This window comes from Equus przewalskii, chromosome 6 (genome assembly GCF_037783145.1).
Source record: "Equus przewalskii isolate Varuska chromosome 6, EquPr2, whole genome shotgun sequence".
Classification (NCBI taxonomy): domain Eukaryota; kingdom Metazoa; phylum Chordata; class Mammalia; order Perissodactyla; family Equidae; genus Equus; species Equus przewalskii.
The window spans coordinates 4,174,249-4,186,908 of record NC_091836.1 but is presented as its reverse complement, the minus strand read 5'-3'; the positions used below and the strand labels follow the sequence as shown (position 1 = coordinate 4,186,908).

General features: G+C 51.4%; 1 protein-coding gene across 4 annotated transcripts in view; it reads left to right on the top strand.

Annotated features, from left to right (window-relative positions):
* Positions 1 to 12,660, top strand: part of RFX2 (regulatory factor X2) — a 92,052-nt gene that overhangs the window by 51,360 nt on the left and 28,032 nt on the right. For all 4 annotated transcript variants that reach the window (XM_070622707.1, XM_070622710.1, XM_070622711.1 and 1 more), the window contains exons 3-5: positions 2,278 to 2,367; positions 4,332 to 4,411; positions 5,872 to 6,133. In XM_070622707.1, coding sequence (XP_070478808.1) covers positions 2,278 to 2,367; positions 4,332 to 4,411; positions 5,872 to 6,133 — 432 coding nt within the window. The remainder of the gene's footprint in view (positions 1 to 2,277; positions 2,368 to 4,331; positions 4,412 to 5,871; positions 6,134 to 12,660) is intronic.

Below are 12,660 nucleotides of genomic sequence, written 5' to 3'. Positions count from 1 at the left end.
TTAAAGAGACAGCGCGCGGCTCCAGCTTAGTCCATTCTTACGTTTAATGGAAGTTTTCTTCCATTAGAGGACGCTTTTACACCGAAAGACTTTCTCAATAAGGCAAAAGATAAGTCAGAATTCTTAGGGTTTGCTTCAAAGTTGAATCTAGCATTAGAATGGATGTCAATGTAAATTTTACAGAGAGAGACTTTTCACAATAAGTCTCTCTTGACTCTTGGGTTTCTACTGTGAGTTGAATTACACCATGAAGTCAATATAAACACAATAAAGTTAGTGACATAAGACCACACGACATTGAAGGCAACGGAATAGACATGTGCAGAGGTCCACTGTGACCATGTGACCGTCCACAATTATGAATCTAAAAGTTAGGAGCATGACAAAAAACTGATTAAGGTGGAAAAACATAATTGAGCGCAAACAAAATGGCAGACGTCAAAGTGATTTATTCAGTTTAGAATGTATGGTCAGACATGTTTAGCTTTTATTTCTTGCCAGTATGACAGCCCCAGCGTGGATGCCGTCATCAGATGCGGTTGTGGCCTCATTGGTTTGTCTCTCTGCCCACTTGAACCTGACACATCAGCCCTCCACCCCTTGCTTTCTCGGGTTTTTCATGCCAAGCCCCAATCTCGGGCACCCCCGGGCTTGGGTGGCCTCTGTCTTCCTCTGCAGCAGCCGCAGGCACACGGGACCCAGAGTCCTGCCACAGCCGCCGTGGCCCTCCCAGGTCCAGCGCCCCGGACTCCCTGACCAGCTCCTTGCCAGAGGGGAGTCCTTGCTGACCTGGTCCCCGGGGCGCGCTCTTCCTGCGCCACCTCTCTGCCCCGTGCCGTCCTACACAACTCCCGCTGCTGCGGCCGTGGTCTGCCCCCAGCGCCACCTGGCTGCGGAGCGCTCCAGATGTGGCCAGGGCACCCGAGGGACTGGAGCTTACAATTGATTTAAAGAAATTAAATTCAAATTTAAATGGCCACAGGGCTACACAGCCAGCAGCCACAGTATTGGACAGCTCAGCTGTAGCATCTGTGAATGTCAGTCCTTAAGATCCTTATTTGTTTGTTTATTTCAGATGAAATTCACATAACATGAAATTCACCGCTTTAAAGCGAGCAGTCCAGTGGCATTATGTACATTCGCAGTGTTGTGCAACCTCCACCTCTGTCTAATTCCAGAACATTCCATCACCCCATAAGGAAACCTCGTCCCCATCAGCATCCTCCCCACCCCCTCCCCAGCCCCTGCACCCATGAGCCTGCTGTCTGTGGATCTGCCTGTTCTGGACGTTTCATGTCAATGGGATCATACGCCGTGTGTCCTTCTGTGTCTGCTTCTCTCCCTGAGCATCGTGTGTGCAGGTCCGTGCACATGCGGCTGTGTCGGGGCCTCGCTTCTCTTCACGGCTGCGTCGTGTTCCAGTCTGTGGCTGGACCATGTTGTGTATCCATCACCCACTGCTTTTTGTCCCATCTGTGTTCTTTCTGTCTTTGGCTGGGGGCTCACGGAGGGCTAGGTCCCTGCTGAACTTTTCGCCACGACCAGTGCCATTTACGGTTCACTTGGGAGAATCGCAGAGTCGCAGCGGACAGCTAAAGCCCCAGCTTCACATAAATGAGCCAAAGTCTCCTCTTCCTCTCTTGACTCAGGGGCGCATTTTGATCCTTCACATTTTCATAGCTTTGTGTGTCCAGTCGGAACCCAGAGCAAAATGACACAGCCACGCTGTGAGGACACACCTCCAGATCCCAGAGAGCCGTGGAGTCCAGGAGCCGGGCCCGGACACGGGGAACTGGGCCTGAGTCTTGGTTCTAGAGTTTCGTATCCTGAGGCCCTCAGCCGTGGCTTGGCCACTGGGGGCTCCACTGTCCCCCGTGTGTAAAATGGGGACAAGTCCACTGTGCGATGGGAACCGTGGCTGCTACACAGCACTCTTCCAGGGGAGGCGGTGTGGACGGCTGTGGAGAGGGTCTCCTTGTCATTGCCAGGGACAGCCGTGTCACCTCCAGGAGTGCAGACCACAAGGAGGCAAAGCTGCTGGGGGCGGATGGAGGCGCATGCGCTGCCGTGTGTGTGTGTGTGCACGCGTGTACATACCTGCTGTGTCTGAGTTGGCCTAAGTGTATGAGTGTGCGCTCTCCTCTCGTTTCCCATCAATCCGCTTATGTTTTCACAAAGTGACAGTGGCCTAGGCGACAGCAACCCTATTGTGACCTCTGCTTGTTTTCAGGCCTGATGTCTGACACGTCTACATGTCCTTCTCTCCTTCCCTTTTAGAGGGTGCTGGTCCAGGCGGCGGGCTCGGCTCCCAAGGGGGCCCAGATGCAGCCGATCTCCGTCCCCAGAGGCCAGCAGGTGCCACAGCAGGTAACCGCAGCGCAGGCGGCGCGGACGCCTTCGCGCAACGCATCCTTTCCCGTTGTTGCTGTTCCTTTCCCTTCGATAGCTTCTGTTTCTTTCCAGAAGCTTCTTTTGGAAGCTATGTTTTAAAAAAATCTTTTACTGCAGATAGTTTTGCGGCAAAGCAGGAAATCTGATGATTTTTCATTCATTCAGAAATTCAGTATTTGGGGCACAGGGCAGCGCCTTGACAGAGGTGGGGTGCTGAGGTAGACGAGCAGACAGATAGCGAAGGTTTCTGGGTTGGCGGAACGTGGAACCTTCTGGACAAGCAGCGTTGTACCCTGGGATGAGAGCCATGACCCCCAGAAGCGCCTTTGTGAAATTACACCCTCTGAGAACAAAGCTTGAGATCGTGGGCTCGCCAGCCACAGGCCATCAGCTCTGATAGAGTCTGCGTGATCCAGAACGTCGCTCAGCAAACCTTTTCTGGAAGGGGCCAGAGGACAGTTTTTGGCTCTGCAGGCTAGCCGGTCTGTGGCCCGGGCCCTCGGCTCTGCCATCGTCTGTCTCCCAGGACAGCGGTGGATGTAAAGGAAGGGGTGAGGCTGTGTGCTGATCCAACTTTATTTACAAAATAAGCGGGCCACCCAGGCTTGGGCCGCGGGCCGGAGTTTGCCGACTGCTGCTCTGTCAGATGCTGAATTAAACTAGTTCAGGCTCCTGCTCAAGGGGAACAAGGAGTGAGATAAGGAGATGGCCGAGACCCCAGAGAGCACTACTGCCGATCGGTAGTGGCTTTAGAGGCGTCTGCTGGCTGTGTCGACGAGAACTGGGGAAGGCTGTGGGGTCACGGGGGGAAGCGAAGGCTCCAGACAGGCCCGGCAGGCAGCCAGTGGCTGTCTTAGCTCCTCGAGGGAGGGGGGAGCAAGACCAGTGTCGTGATTCCAGAAGCTTCCCCTCCTCTGTGGAGCTAGGCTTACCCTAGCTCCTTCTCTCTGGGCACCTCGGACTTTTGGGGTGACTTCTGCATTTCACCTGGGCCCCTAAGGCAAAGCCCACCCAGCATGTTAACCCTGGAACCTTCTCACAGATGCTGGTTATCCCTGGGGGTGCGCGTGCACGCGTACGCTGTCCTCGGAGGTGGGAGGCGGCCCCGTCCCACGGCTCCACCTAAAAGCTTAGAGAAAGGTCACAGTGAGACCCAGCCCTTGACTTTCTTACCCCAAAACGAGTTTGAGTTAGGTGTCTGGAAGGGTCCCTCTGCACACACGGCTCTGGGCTTCCACGGCCGGGGCCAGCATCCTCTGGGGTCATCAGCTGAGGCGTTGAACTGACGTTTGGATGGCTGAGGACCGGGGTGGGACGAGCGTGTGCTGGGGTCTTCCCGTTGGCCCCCTCTCTCCACCGCCCACTAGGCACACTGCTCCTTCTAATTCTGCTCAGACCTTCACAGTCTGTCCCCGGGGTGGCTCTCAGGACCCCTGCCCCCCTGCCTTGGGACCAGGGCCACTCAGAGAGAGCATCAGAGGGGGCCGTGCCCTCTACCCTGCCCAAGGCGGGGGGCCGACACTCCGAGGTTGGCCTTCTGTCCGCAACTCCAGCTGCCACTGTCCAGTAGGACCAGCCCTTCTGCGCAGTGGCTGGCGGGCCACAGGGACCCTCCCAGCTCTGCTCCGAGCTGTCCACTGGGCCCCTCCCCCTATAGAATAGGGGCCACCGACCTCGCTTCCGCGGGCCCTGCGGGAACAATGAGCCACAGTCACAGAAAGTGCAGCAAAGCTCCGAGCCTCAGTACCGTTTCCACCCCGTGCGGCCTTTACGTGACCCCCTCCCAGCTTCTTTCTAGAAGTGCCACTGTGGGTGGGAACACTATAGTGTGGAACTAAATGTTCCTGAAAGGCAATAGAAGGGATTTGCAGCTTGAATGTCTGGAAATCACGACCCAGGAGACTAGCGCGTGTCAGACGGCGTATCTGATGTCGTTGCAGGTCCAGGCTGTGCAGCACGTGTACCCCCCGCAGGTGCAGTATGTGGAAGGGGGCGACGCCGTCTACGCCAACGGAGCCTTGTACGTGGCCTTCCTCTCCCCTGGGACGGGGTCCCCGCAGAGACCCAGAGGCCACATCCAGAACCTTCTTTCACGACCCTCCCACCCTTGTCCTCGGGGATGTGTTTGCCCAAACTCCTCTCCATTGTCCCCTGGGTGATATGTTTGAACTGTCACAACAGCGTTAGGACATCACGGCCCTGGGAGGTTTCAGAAGTCACAGATGTTTGTAGTTTTCTGTCTAGAAAAGGCAATCTTAAAAAAAAAAACCAACTAATCCAACTTGTAAATCTAAAGAGTCGGCCTTCACAGTCTGGAAGCTATCTCCATCTCTGCTTTCCCATCCGGGCCTGTTGGCCTCTGGCTTTTGATGATGTTGGGAAAACTTGATTTGCCATTTGTTGAGGACTTCTAGAGTTTTCTGCTTTCAAGCGCTGCGATGCTTGGGGCCGAAAACGGTGCATTTCCCATAAAGCTCATGTGCTCGAGACACGAGTCCTTCGCTGGCTTAGTCGCGTTCTGTTCTGGCGACTCCCCTTCCGGAGCTCAGGGTCTCGAGTGAGGGTTTGCTTGTGCTGAGAGGGGTGGATCCTGGAGCTGCGTGGGTTTCCATGGCGCAGCACTGAACAGTGCATGCACACACACACACAAATGTGTGTGTAAAACAGTGAAATCTGAGCGAGGTCTGTAGGCTGCACCAGCGTCAACTTCAGGGTTTCATTGTGCTACAGTTACATGGGGTGTCAGCCTGGGGGACAGGACGCCGCCCTGCCACTCAGAGGGCCTTCCCGAAACACACGTCACTAACCTGCAGCCACCACCGAGGGAAAAACTGTCACTCACCGCCTTTTACCGTGGCGCGTGTTACTCGAGTGGAACTTAATTTCAGTCCCCACATCCATGATTAATTATTTGGTCCAGGTGTCTAAGTAATATCAGACAAACCCTTGGGTCACTTAGAAATCCTTTTAATGGTGCACTTCCTCTTTTTTAAACTTTTTGTCTTGAAAGAATCATAGACTCACAGGAAGCCGCAGAATTGGTCCACAGAGTTCCGTGTGCCCTTCACCCTGGGTCCCCCCGGGATATCTTCCATGACTGGAGGACAATAGCCCCACCAGGAGGTTGACACTGGGGTGGTACTCTTAACTAGCCTCTGGGCCTTGCTCGGTTTCACCAGTCCTTACACACATTCGTGAGCACGTGTGTGCGCGTGTGCACGTGCGTATAGTTCTCTGCAGCGTTATCCCGTGTATCCATTTCGTGTTACCACAGGAAGATGCAGGGCTGTTCCAGCCCCACGGAGGGGCTCCCTCACGTGACCCCGTTGTGCACTTAGGATGTTTCGCTGCTCAGTTTCTGACGAGTCATCGTGTGATCCTGGACTTTGCGTTGCCGGGTCTCCTGGGGCTCCAGCCTTTCCTGAAGTTTTGCTGGATCCCGTCGAGACTCAGAGGAGGGCCCTTCTCTCTTTCTGACAGACGGACGGCCTATGCCTACAACCCCGAGCCTCAGATGTACGCCCCCAGCAGTGCCGCCTCTTACTTCGAGGCCCCGGGCGGCGCCCAGGTGACTGTGGCAGGCTCCTCCCCGACAGCGGTCCCCTCCCACAGCATGGTGGGCATCGCCATGGATGTCGGGGGGAGCCCCATCGTCTCCAGCGCGGGAGCCTATCTCATCCACGGGGGCATGGACAGCACAAGACACTCTCTGGCCCACACTTCCCGCTCATCGCCAGCTACGGTATGTACGAGGCGCCCGGGGGCGGCAGGTTAACCCTGAGTAGACTCAGCAGCAGGAGGGCTGGTGAGTAGCAGGCAGCCTGGAGCACTGGAGTGGGAGCCCTGCCAGCCTCAGATGGGCCGTGTGACCCCTGGCAAGCCTCCCTCTCTTTGACCCTCAGTTCCTCTGTTGGTAAAGAGAGCGAGTAAATTGGCCATCAGGGGCTGTTGTGAACATTGCATATGAGTAAAGCATCTCAGTGCGGGGAGCTGCTGCTGGTGGTGTCACGGTTCCCGTCATCAGTATTATCAGCCTCTTAGAGCCAGGAAGACATGGCTGTCATCCACACGAAGACTGGGCTGAACTAACAAGAGGGGACTTCCCTTAAGAGGGACACCACGTTGTTCCTGCCGTGCTCCTGTCCAAAGCAATGACGTACCTGCTCTCAATACTCTGTTTTCCATGGTACCTTTTCTTTTTTAAATTAACACAGAGTAAAATCGACTGCTTTTTGGTGTATAGGCCCACGAGTCTTGACACACGTACAGATTCCTGTAACTATTGCAGAATGGTTGCGTCACCCCAAAACTCCCTCCTGGTATCTCTTTGTGGTAGCCACCTTCCCTCACCTATGACCCTGGCAACCACTGATCCACTCTCCGTCACTGTAGTTGGGTCTTTGCAGGAATGTCCTATCAATGGAGTCACGCAGTGGTTACCTTTGAGACCAGCGGCCTCATTCAATATGGCGCCTCTGAGATCCACTCAAGCTGTTGCGTGAATCAGTGCTTCCTTCTTGTTACTGACCACCGTCCCGTTAGACTACAGCCTGTGTGTCCTTTCACCAGTTGAGGGCCATTTGGGTGGATCCCAGTTTGGGGCGATTACGAATAAAGCAGTATAAGGACTCACGTGCAGGTTTTTGTATGGACACGTGTCTTTCTTTCTTCTGGGTAAATACTGCCGAGCGGATTGCTGGCTCACACGGTAAGTGGATTTTCACTTTCTCAGAAATCACCAGTTTCCCTGAGTGGTCGTACCATTTTGTGTTACCCCCAGCGATGTATGAGTTCCTCCCGTTCCGCCTCGTTGTCAGCACTTGGTGTTGTCAGCATCTTTCATGTTAGCCATTCGAGCAGGTGTGGAGTGGTATCTCATCATGCTGGTAATTTGTGTTTTCTTGATGATGGTAAGCAGCTTTTCCTGTGCTCGTGTGCCTTTCGTAGATGCTCTTTGGTGGCGTGTTGGTTCAAGTCGTGTGTTTCTTAACTGGGTTGTTTGTTTTCTTATTGGTGAGTTTTGAGACTTTATAGATTCTGGATACAAGTCCCCTGTCAGGTATGTGATTCGCACTTATTTTTCTCCCAATCTTAAGAGTATCTTTTCATTCTTTTAAGAGTGTCTTTCGCAGAGAAAATTATTTTTTCTGATCATTTTGATCAAATCCAATTTGTGAATTTTTCTTTATTGAAAAGATCGTACTTTTGATGTCATTTCTGAGAACTCTGTGCCAATTCCCAGGTCGTGAAGATTTTCTCCTGTGCGTCCTTTGAAAAGTTTTCTAGCTTTACATTTTATGTTTAGGTCTGCTTCATTTTGCGTTAACTTTTGTATGAGATGTAAGGCTTAGGTCGAGGTTTATTTTTATGCTTGTGAAACACCCAGTTGTTCCAGCATCATTTGTTCAAAAGACTCTCCTTTCTCTGTCAGTTTGCTTTTGCACTTTTGTAAAAGATCACTTGGCCCTTTGTGTGGGGGTCTATTCCAGGACTTTCTGTTTTGTCCCCTTGATCAATACCACACTGTCTTAATTACTACAGCTTTATGGTGAATCTTAAAATCGGGTAGAGTGGTTCCTCTCACTTTACTCTTCTCCAGTAGTGTGTTGCCATTTATATAAATTTACAATTCTCTATATAAACTTTAGGTCAGTTTATCTATATCTACAAAAAAATTCCTACTCAGATTTTGATGAAACAGCATTAAACCTGTAGATCAATTTGGGGAGAATTGATATCTTTACTCCATGAGTCTTCCAATCCGTGAACATGGTATGTTTTCTCCATTTATTTAGATCTTTTTTGATCTCTTTCACCAGCACTTTGTAACTTTTAACATGCCGATTCTGTGCTTCTTTTGTTAGATTTATACCTAAGTATTTCAAGCTCTTGGAAATGGTGCTGACTGATTTTTACTCTCAGTTTCCAGCTGTTCATTGCTAGTATGTGAAAATACAGTTGATTTTTGGCTGTTGACCTTGCCTCCTGCAACCTTGTGGGACTCACTTTTTAATTCTAAGAGTTTTTTGCCGTCTGCCAATAGGAACAATTTCATTTCTTCCTTTCCATTCTGGGTGACCTTTATTTCCTTTTCTTGACTGTTCGTGCTGGCTCGGACCTCCAGGATGATGCCAAATAGAAGTGGGAATGGACATCCTTGCCTTGTTCCCAGTCCTTCCCCACGAAGTGTGACGTTTGCTGTAGGTTTTTCACAAATGCCCTTTTTCAGGTGGGAGAAGTTCCCCTCCATTCCTAGTTTCCTGAGAGTCTTTATCATAAGTGGCTGTTGAATTTTGTCAAATGCTTTCTCTTTGTTGATAGGATTGTGTTTTTCCTCCTTTGGACAGTTAATGTGATGGATTACTTTGCTTGATGGTAAATTAGAAAATAACTTCCTGCTTTTGTGTGGGCCTAATCTGAAGTAGAAGGTGATGTTCTGGCCTCATCCCTGTCCTTTTGGTCCCGATGTGTTTTGGGATCACCCTGACATCAGAGAAGCCGCCCCGAGTCTTGCTGTCCCCTCTCTTTCTATATCCAGAGTGCTCCCCAGGACCCGGCCCTGAGGACGGGAGAAGTCACTTGCTTTCTAGGGGCCGGGCCGTGTGGGGCAGAGCCTGCTGCTCCGTCCAGGGGCGCCAGTTTGTACCTCAGCCGCCTCCCTCAGTCCCTTCACTGCCATAGCACGCCAGGGCCTGGCAGCCGTGAGGAACCAGACCTGCTTCTTCCTCAGAGGACTGGCTGCTGGGACCTAAGTCTAGAGCCGTTAATGATCAGGAAGCATTCCTCACAGACTGTATTAACTTTCACGCATATGCAGGCTCAATTTTAGCAAACTACATCATTTTATAATATAGTCATGTGCCGCATAACGACGTTTTGGTCAACGATGGACCGTGGATACAACAGTGGTCCCATAAGATGAGTACCATACGGCCTAGGTGTGGAGTAGGCTATGCCAGCTATGTTTGCATAGAGAACACTCTATAATGTTCACACAACGGTGAAATCCCCTAATGACACCTTTCTCAGAACGTGTCCCCGTCATTAAGCGACACATGACTGTGGTAGAATATTCCAGGCTCGCAGGTCACAGGTTTACTGAGAAATGGCAGTGTTCTCTGTGGTCCGCACCACCTTGTTGCCAGCCAACGCAGCTCAGACCCCGGCTACTGTGGTTTGTTCCAGTTGCTTTAGAAGAACTGAGTTTTTAAATCGATTGGAAATCCATGAATGGGCTGTGTGTTGAGCAAACACATGAAAGCCGCCGGGGGGCGCTCGTTGCTCGTCGCAGACGGGAATCCGAGCCCCGCCTGCTCTGTTGTTTATTGGCTCGTTTTCCGGGTGGGAACATCCCTGAGGGAGCGGCAGAGATCGAGGGACGTTCCAGGAGAAAAGAAGCGGAACAGCCCTGAGATGCAACGGAAATAAAACCTGGCTCCTGTGGCCAGCACTGGCCGCCCGTTAGTTTCCTTACATCGGTTTTGTTTCGTAGGACTTTAATCCTGAAAACAGCACAAAGAGCAGAGCGAATCGCCACCTGCCCCCAATGAGTGATTTCATGCTTTCGGTGACAAATTTCCCGAAGTCTTGCTTTCTGGTTAAAATTTCATGATACATCTTCAAAGTGAGTTGTCCAAATGGAGAGTTTTTGATAAAAACCTTTCTGTTGTGCTTTTCTTTTTCACGGCGTGGCGCAGAGAGGCTAAACAGAGAGGTTTGCCCTTGTCACTCCAGCCCAGGTTTTGGCCTTTGGGTTGTGTCCAGGGGAGGTGGGGGGCTCCCGGGGCTGCACGAGGAGGAGAGCCCCCCACCCCAACAGCCGCCCTCGGAGGCCCTCCGTCCCCTGAGGCTCAGGGGCTGCGAGAGGCTGTGCCAGCAAACCCACACACAGTGGGGCTGATGGGGACAAATGGCCTGTCCAAGTTTTGTAATAAAAATACAGCAATCCAGTCCCTGAGGGGACGTGTCGTTGCGACGTCTCATCAGGGACTCCAGGTCTGGCCCGATGAAGGAGAAGTTGATCCTCCGGTCACGTTCCACATGTGAGGAGCATCTCTTTGAATTCTTCGTTTCCCGGGAACCAGAGTCGCGGCTGCCAGGCGGAGGGGCATCTGAGTCTTCAGGTCATGCAGGGACGGGATGGCGTCTGCCCTGGGGACTCGGCTTAGGCTGCCGGACACCCGTCTGGGAGCACGTGCTACACAGAAACCGGAAGGGCGAGCACGTCACCTTGGGGAGCGTGGCAAACAGACTCGGATCTTTCTCTGGTTGTGCTTGGCTACAGAAAGAAGTTCTGTAAGCTTTGTGGAGCCTGATGTGATCTTCAAATACGCCTGAGAAAACACCATCGATAGTTTCCTCCTCCAAGGGAAGAAAATCCTCGTGTGTTGCATTTTAGAAGCTGGAGTCTCAGCAGACCAGCCCCTTGATCTGGTCCTTTGGGGTTCTTCAAAAATCCTGCAATCGGGGGCAGCCCGGTGGTGCAGAGGTTAAGTGCGCACGTTCTGCTTCGGCGGCCCAGGGTTCAGCGGTTCGGATCCCGGATGCGGACATGGCACCGCTTGGCAAGCCATGCTGTGGCAGGCGTCCCACATAGAAAGTAGAGGAAGATGGGCACGGATGTTACCTCAGGGCCAGTCTTCCTCAGCAAAAAGAGAAGGATTGGTGATGGATGTTAGCTCAGGGCTAATCTTCCTCAAAAAAAAAAAAAAAAATCCTGCGATCTCATTCCTGATATTGACAGTCACGATATTGGGGGCCCTGGACTGATGGTGAGCTTCTACAGTATACACCCCTGAGATGTGCCCCTTCAAGTCACAGGAATTTCTTTCCTGGTGTTACAGAAACCCACCTATCAAAACCCGGGTGAGCATCTTGCCCTTGGCCACCAGTACACGTGCGTACAGAAAAGCCGAATCTTGAATTTTCTATCCAGCTCGACGACCAGATGGACACGTGGCGGCTCTCAGTGGATGTGTCTGTAAGTGTCCTGTTTCTGCCAGTGATGAGTCAAGGCCAGAGGACTGTGGACCGCCCAGGCTCCCTGTGTATGGCCTCGCTTCCCACACCTCCATTCTCACGGCGACACTTCCTGGTGGCCCACGGGGCTGGTGCGCCATCTACGCAGTGTCACAGCTCACGACGGATGTCACCCACAAAACGTGTCTTTGTAGCCTGTGTTTTCAGGGAAGACACAGAATATCTTGACTGTGCTGCGACCTCACGTCAGCCGTGCGTTTGCTAGAAGCTTCCTTACCGTCTGCACGTCACAGCTTGTGTCCAACTTTCAGAGCAAAAATTTCACCAGCAAACACACATCGTTTGATAAAGGAATCTTGCCAATGGCACATCTGTTTTTTCTCTGACCAAAATATTTATCGTCATTTTTTCTTTAACTTAACAGACTTCCTTTTTTTAGCAAAGTTTTAGGTTTCCGGAAAAATTGAGCAGAGCAGAGTTCTCATAACCCCCTCATCTCCCTACAGAACAGTTTCTTTTATCATTAACATCTCACACAAGTTGGTGCATATCTTACAGTCAGCGAGCCGACACTGACACATTTTTATTATTAACTGACGCCCACAGTGGTACATCTGGTGGGTTTCGACAGACCTTTGATGACAGCGCCATTTTTGAAGCTGGTTTTGTAAGTTTCCTGGCAAAGCTGGGAGCAATGCCTGTGTTTGCTCAGGAGCGCCACTTTGAAAGATCCATCTCAAGTTTTAGTCCCTGTTCTGCCTTTAGTGACAAAATTAAAGAATGTCATCTTGGAAAGCGCTCTTTTGCGCTCATTCTGAAAAGTCTCAATTAACTGACCAAAGATGTCATCATTCCTGTGTAGAGGAACACAGACCCACTTAAAAACGTCATCCTCTTTCGCTATTCACCCGCGCCTCGTTTTCCTGATATTTTTTATGGCTGTGCATGGAAAATGTGCACAGCGTGGGACCCTGGACTGGATCCTGGTCCATAAAAAGGACGTTAGTGGGGCGATCAGTCAGCTTCTAATAAGGTCTTGTGATCGGTTAACAGTGTTGACTGGGGCTTCATTTCCAGGTCTTGCTCCCTATACTGAGGTCCTGGAAGATGGTGACGCTTGGGGAGGCCAGCTGAAGGCGATGTGGAAATTCTTTGGCCATTTTTGCAACTTTTTTGTAAGTCTGACATTCTTTCCAAATGAATCGTTAAAAATGTTTTTAAATGAATGAATTAAGGAGCCTATAGAACTATGCTGTTTAAAGTTCTACAATCTACAAGAAGAACTGTTAA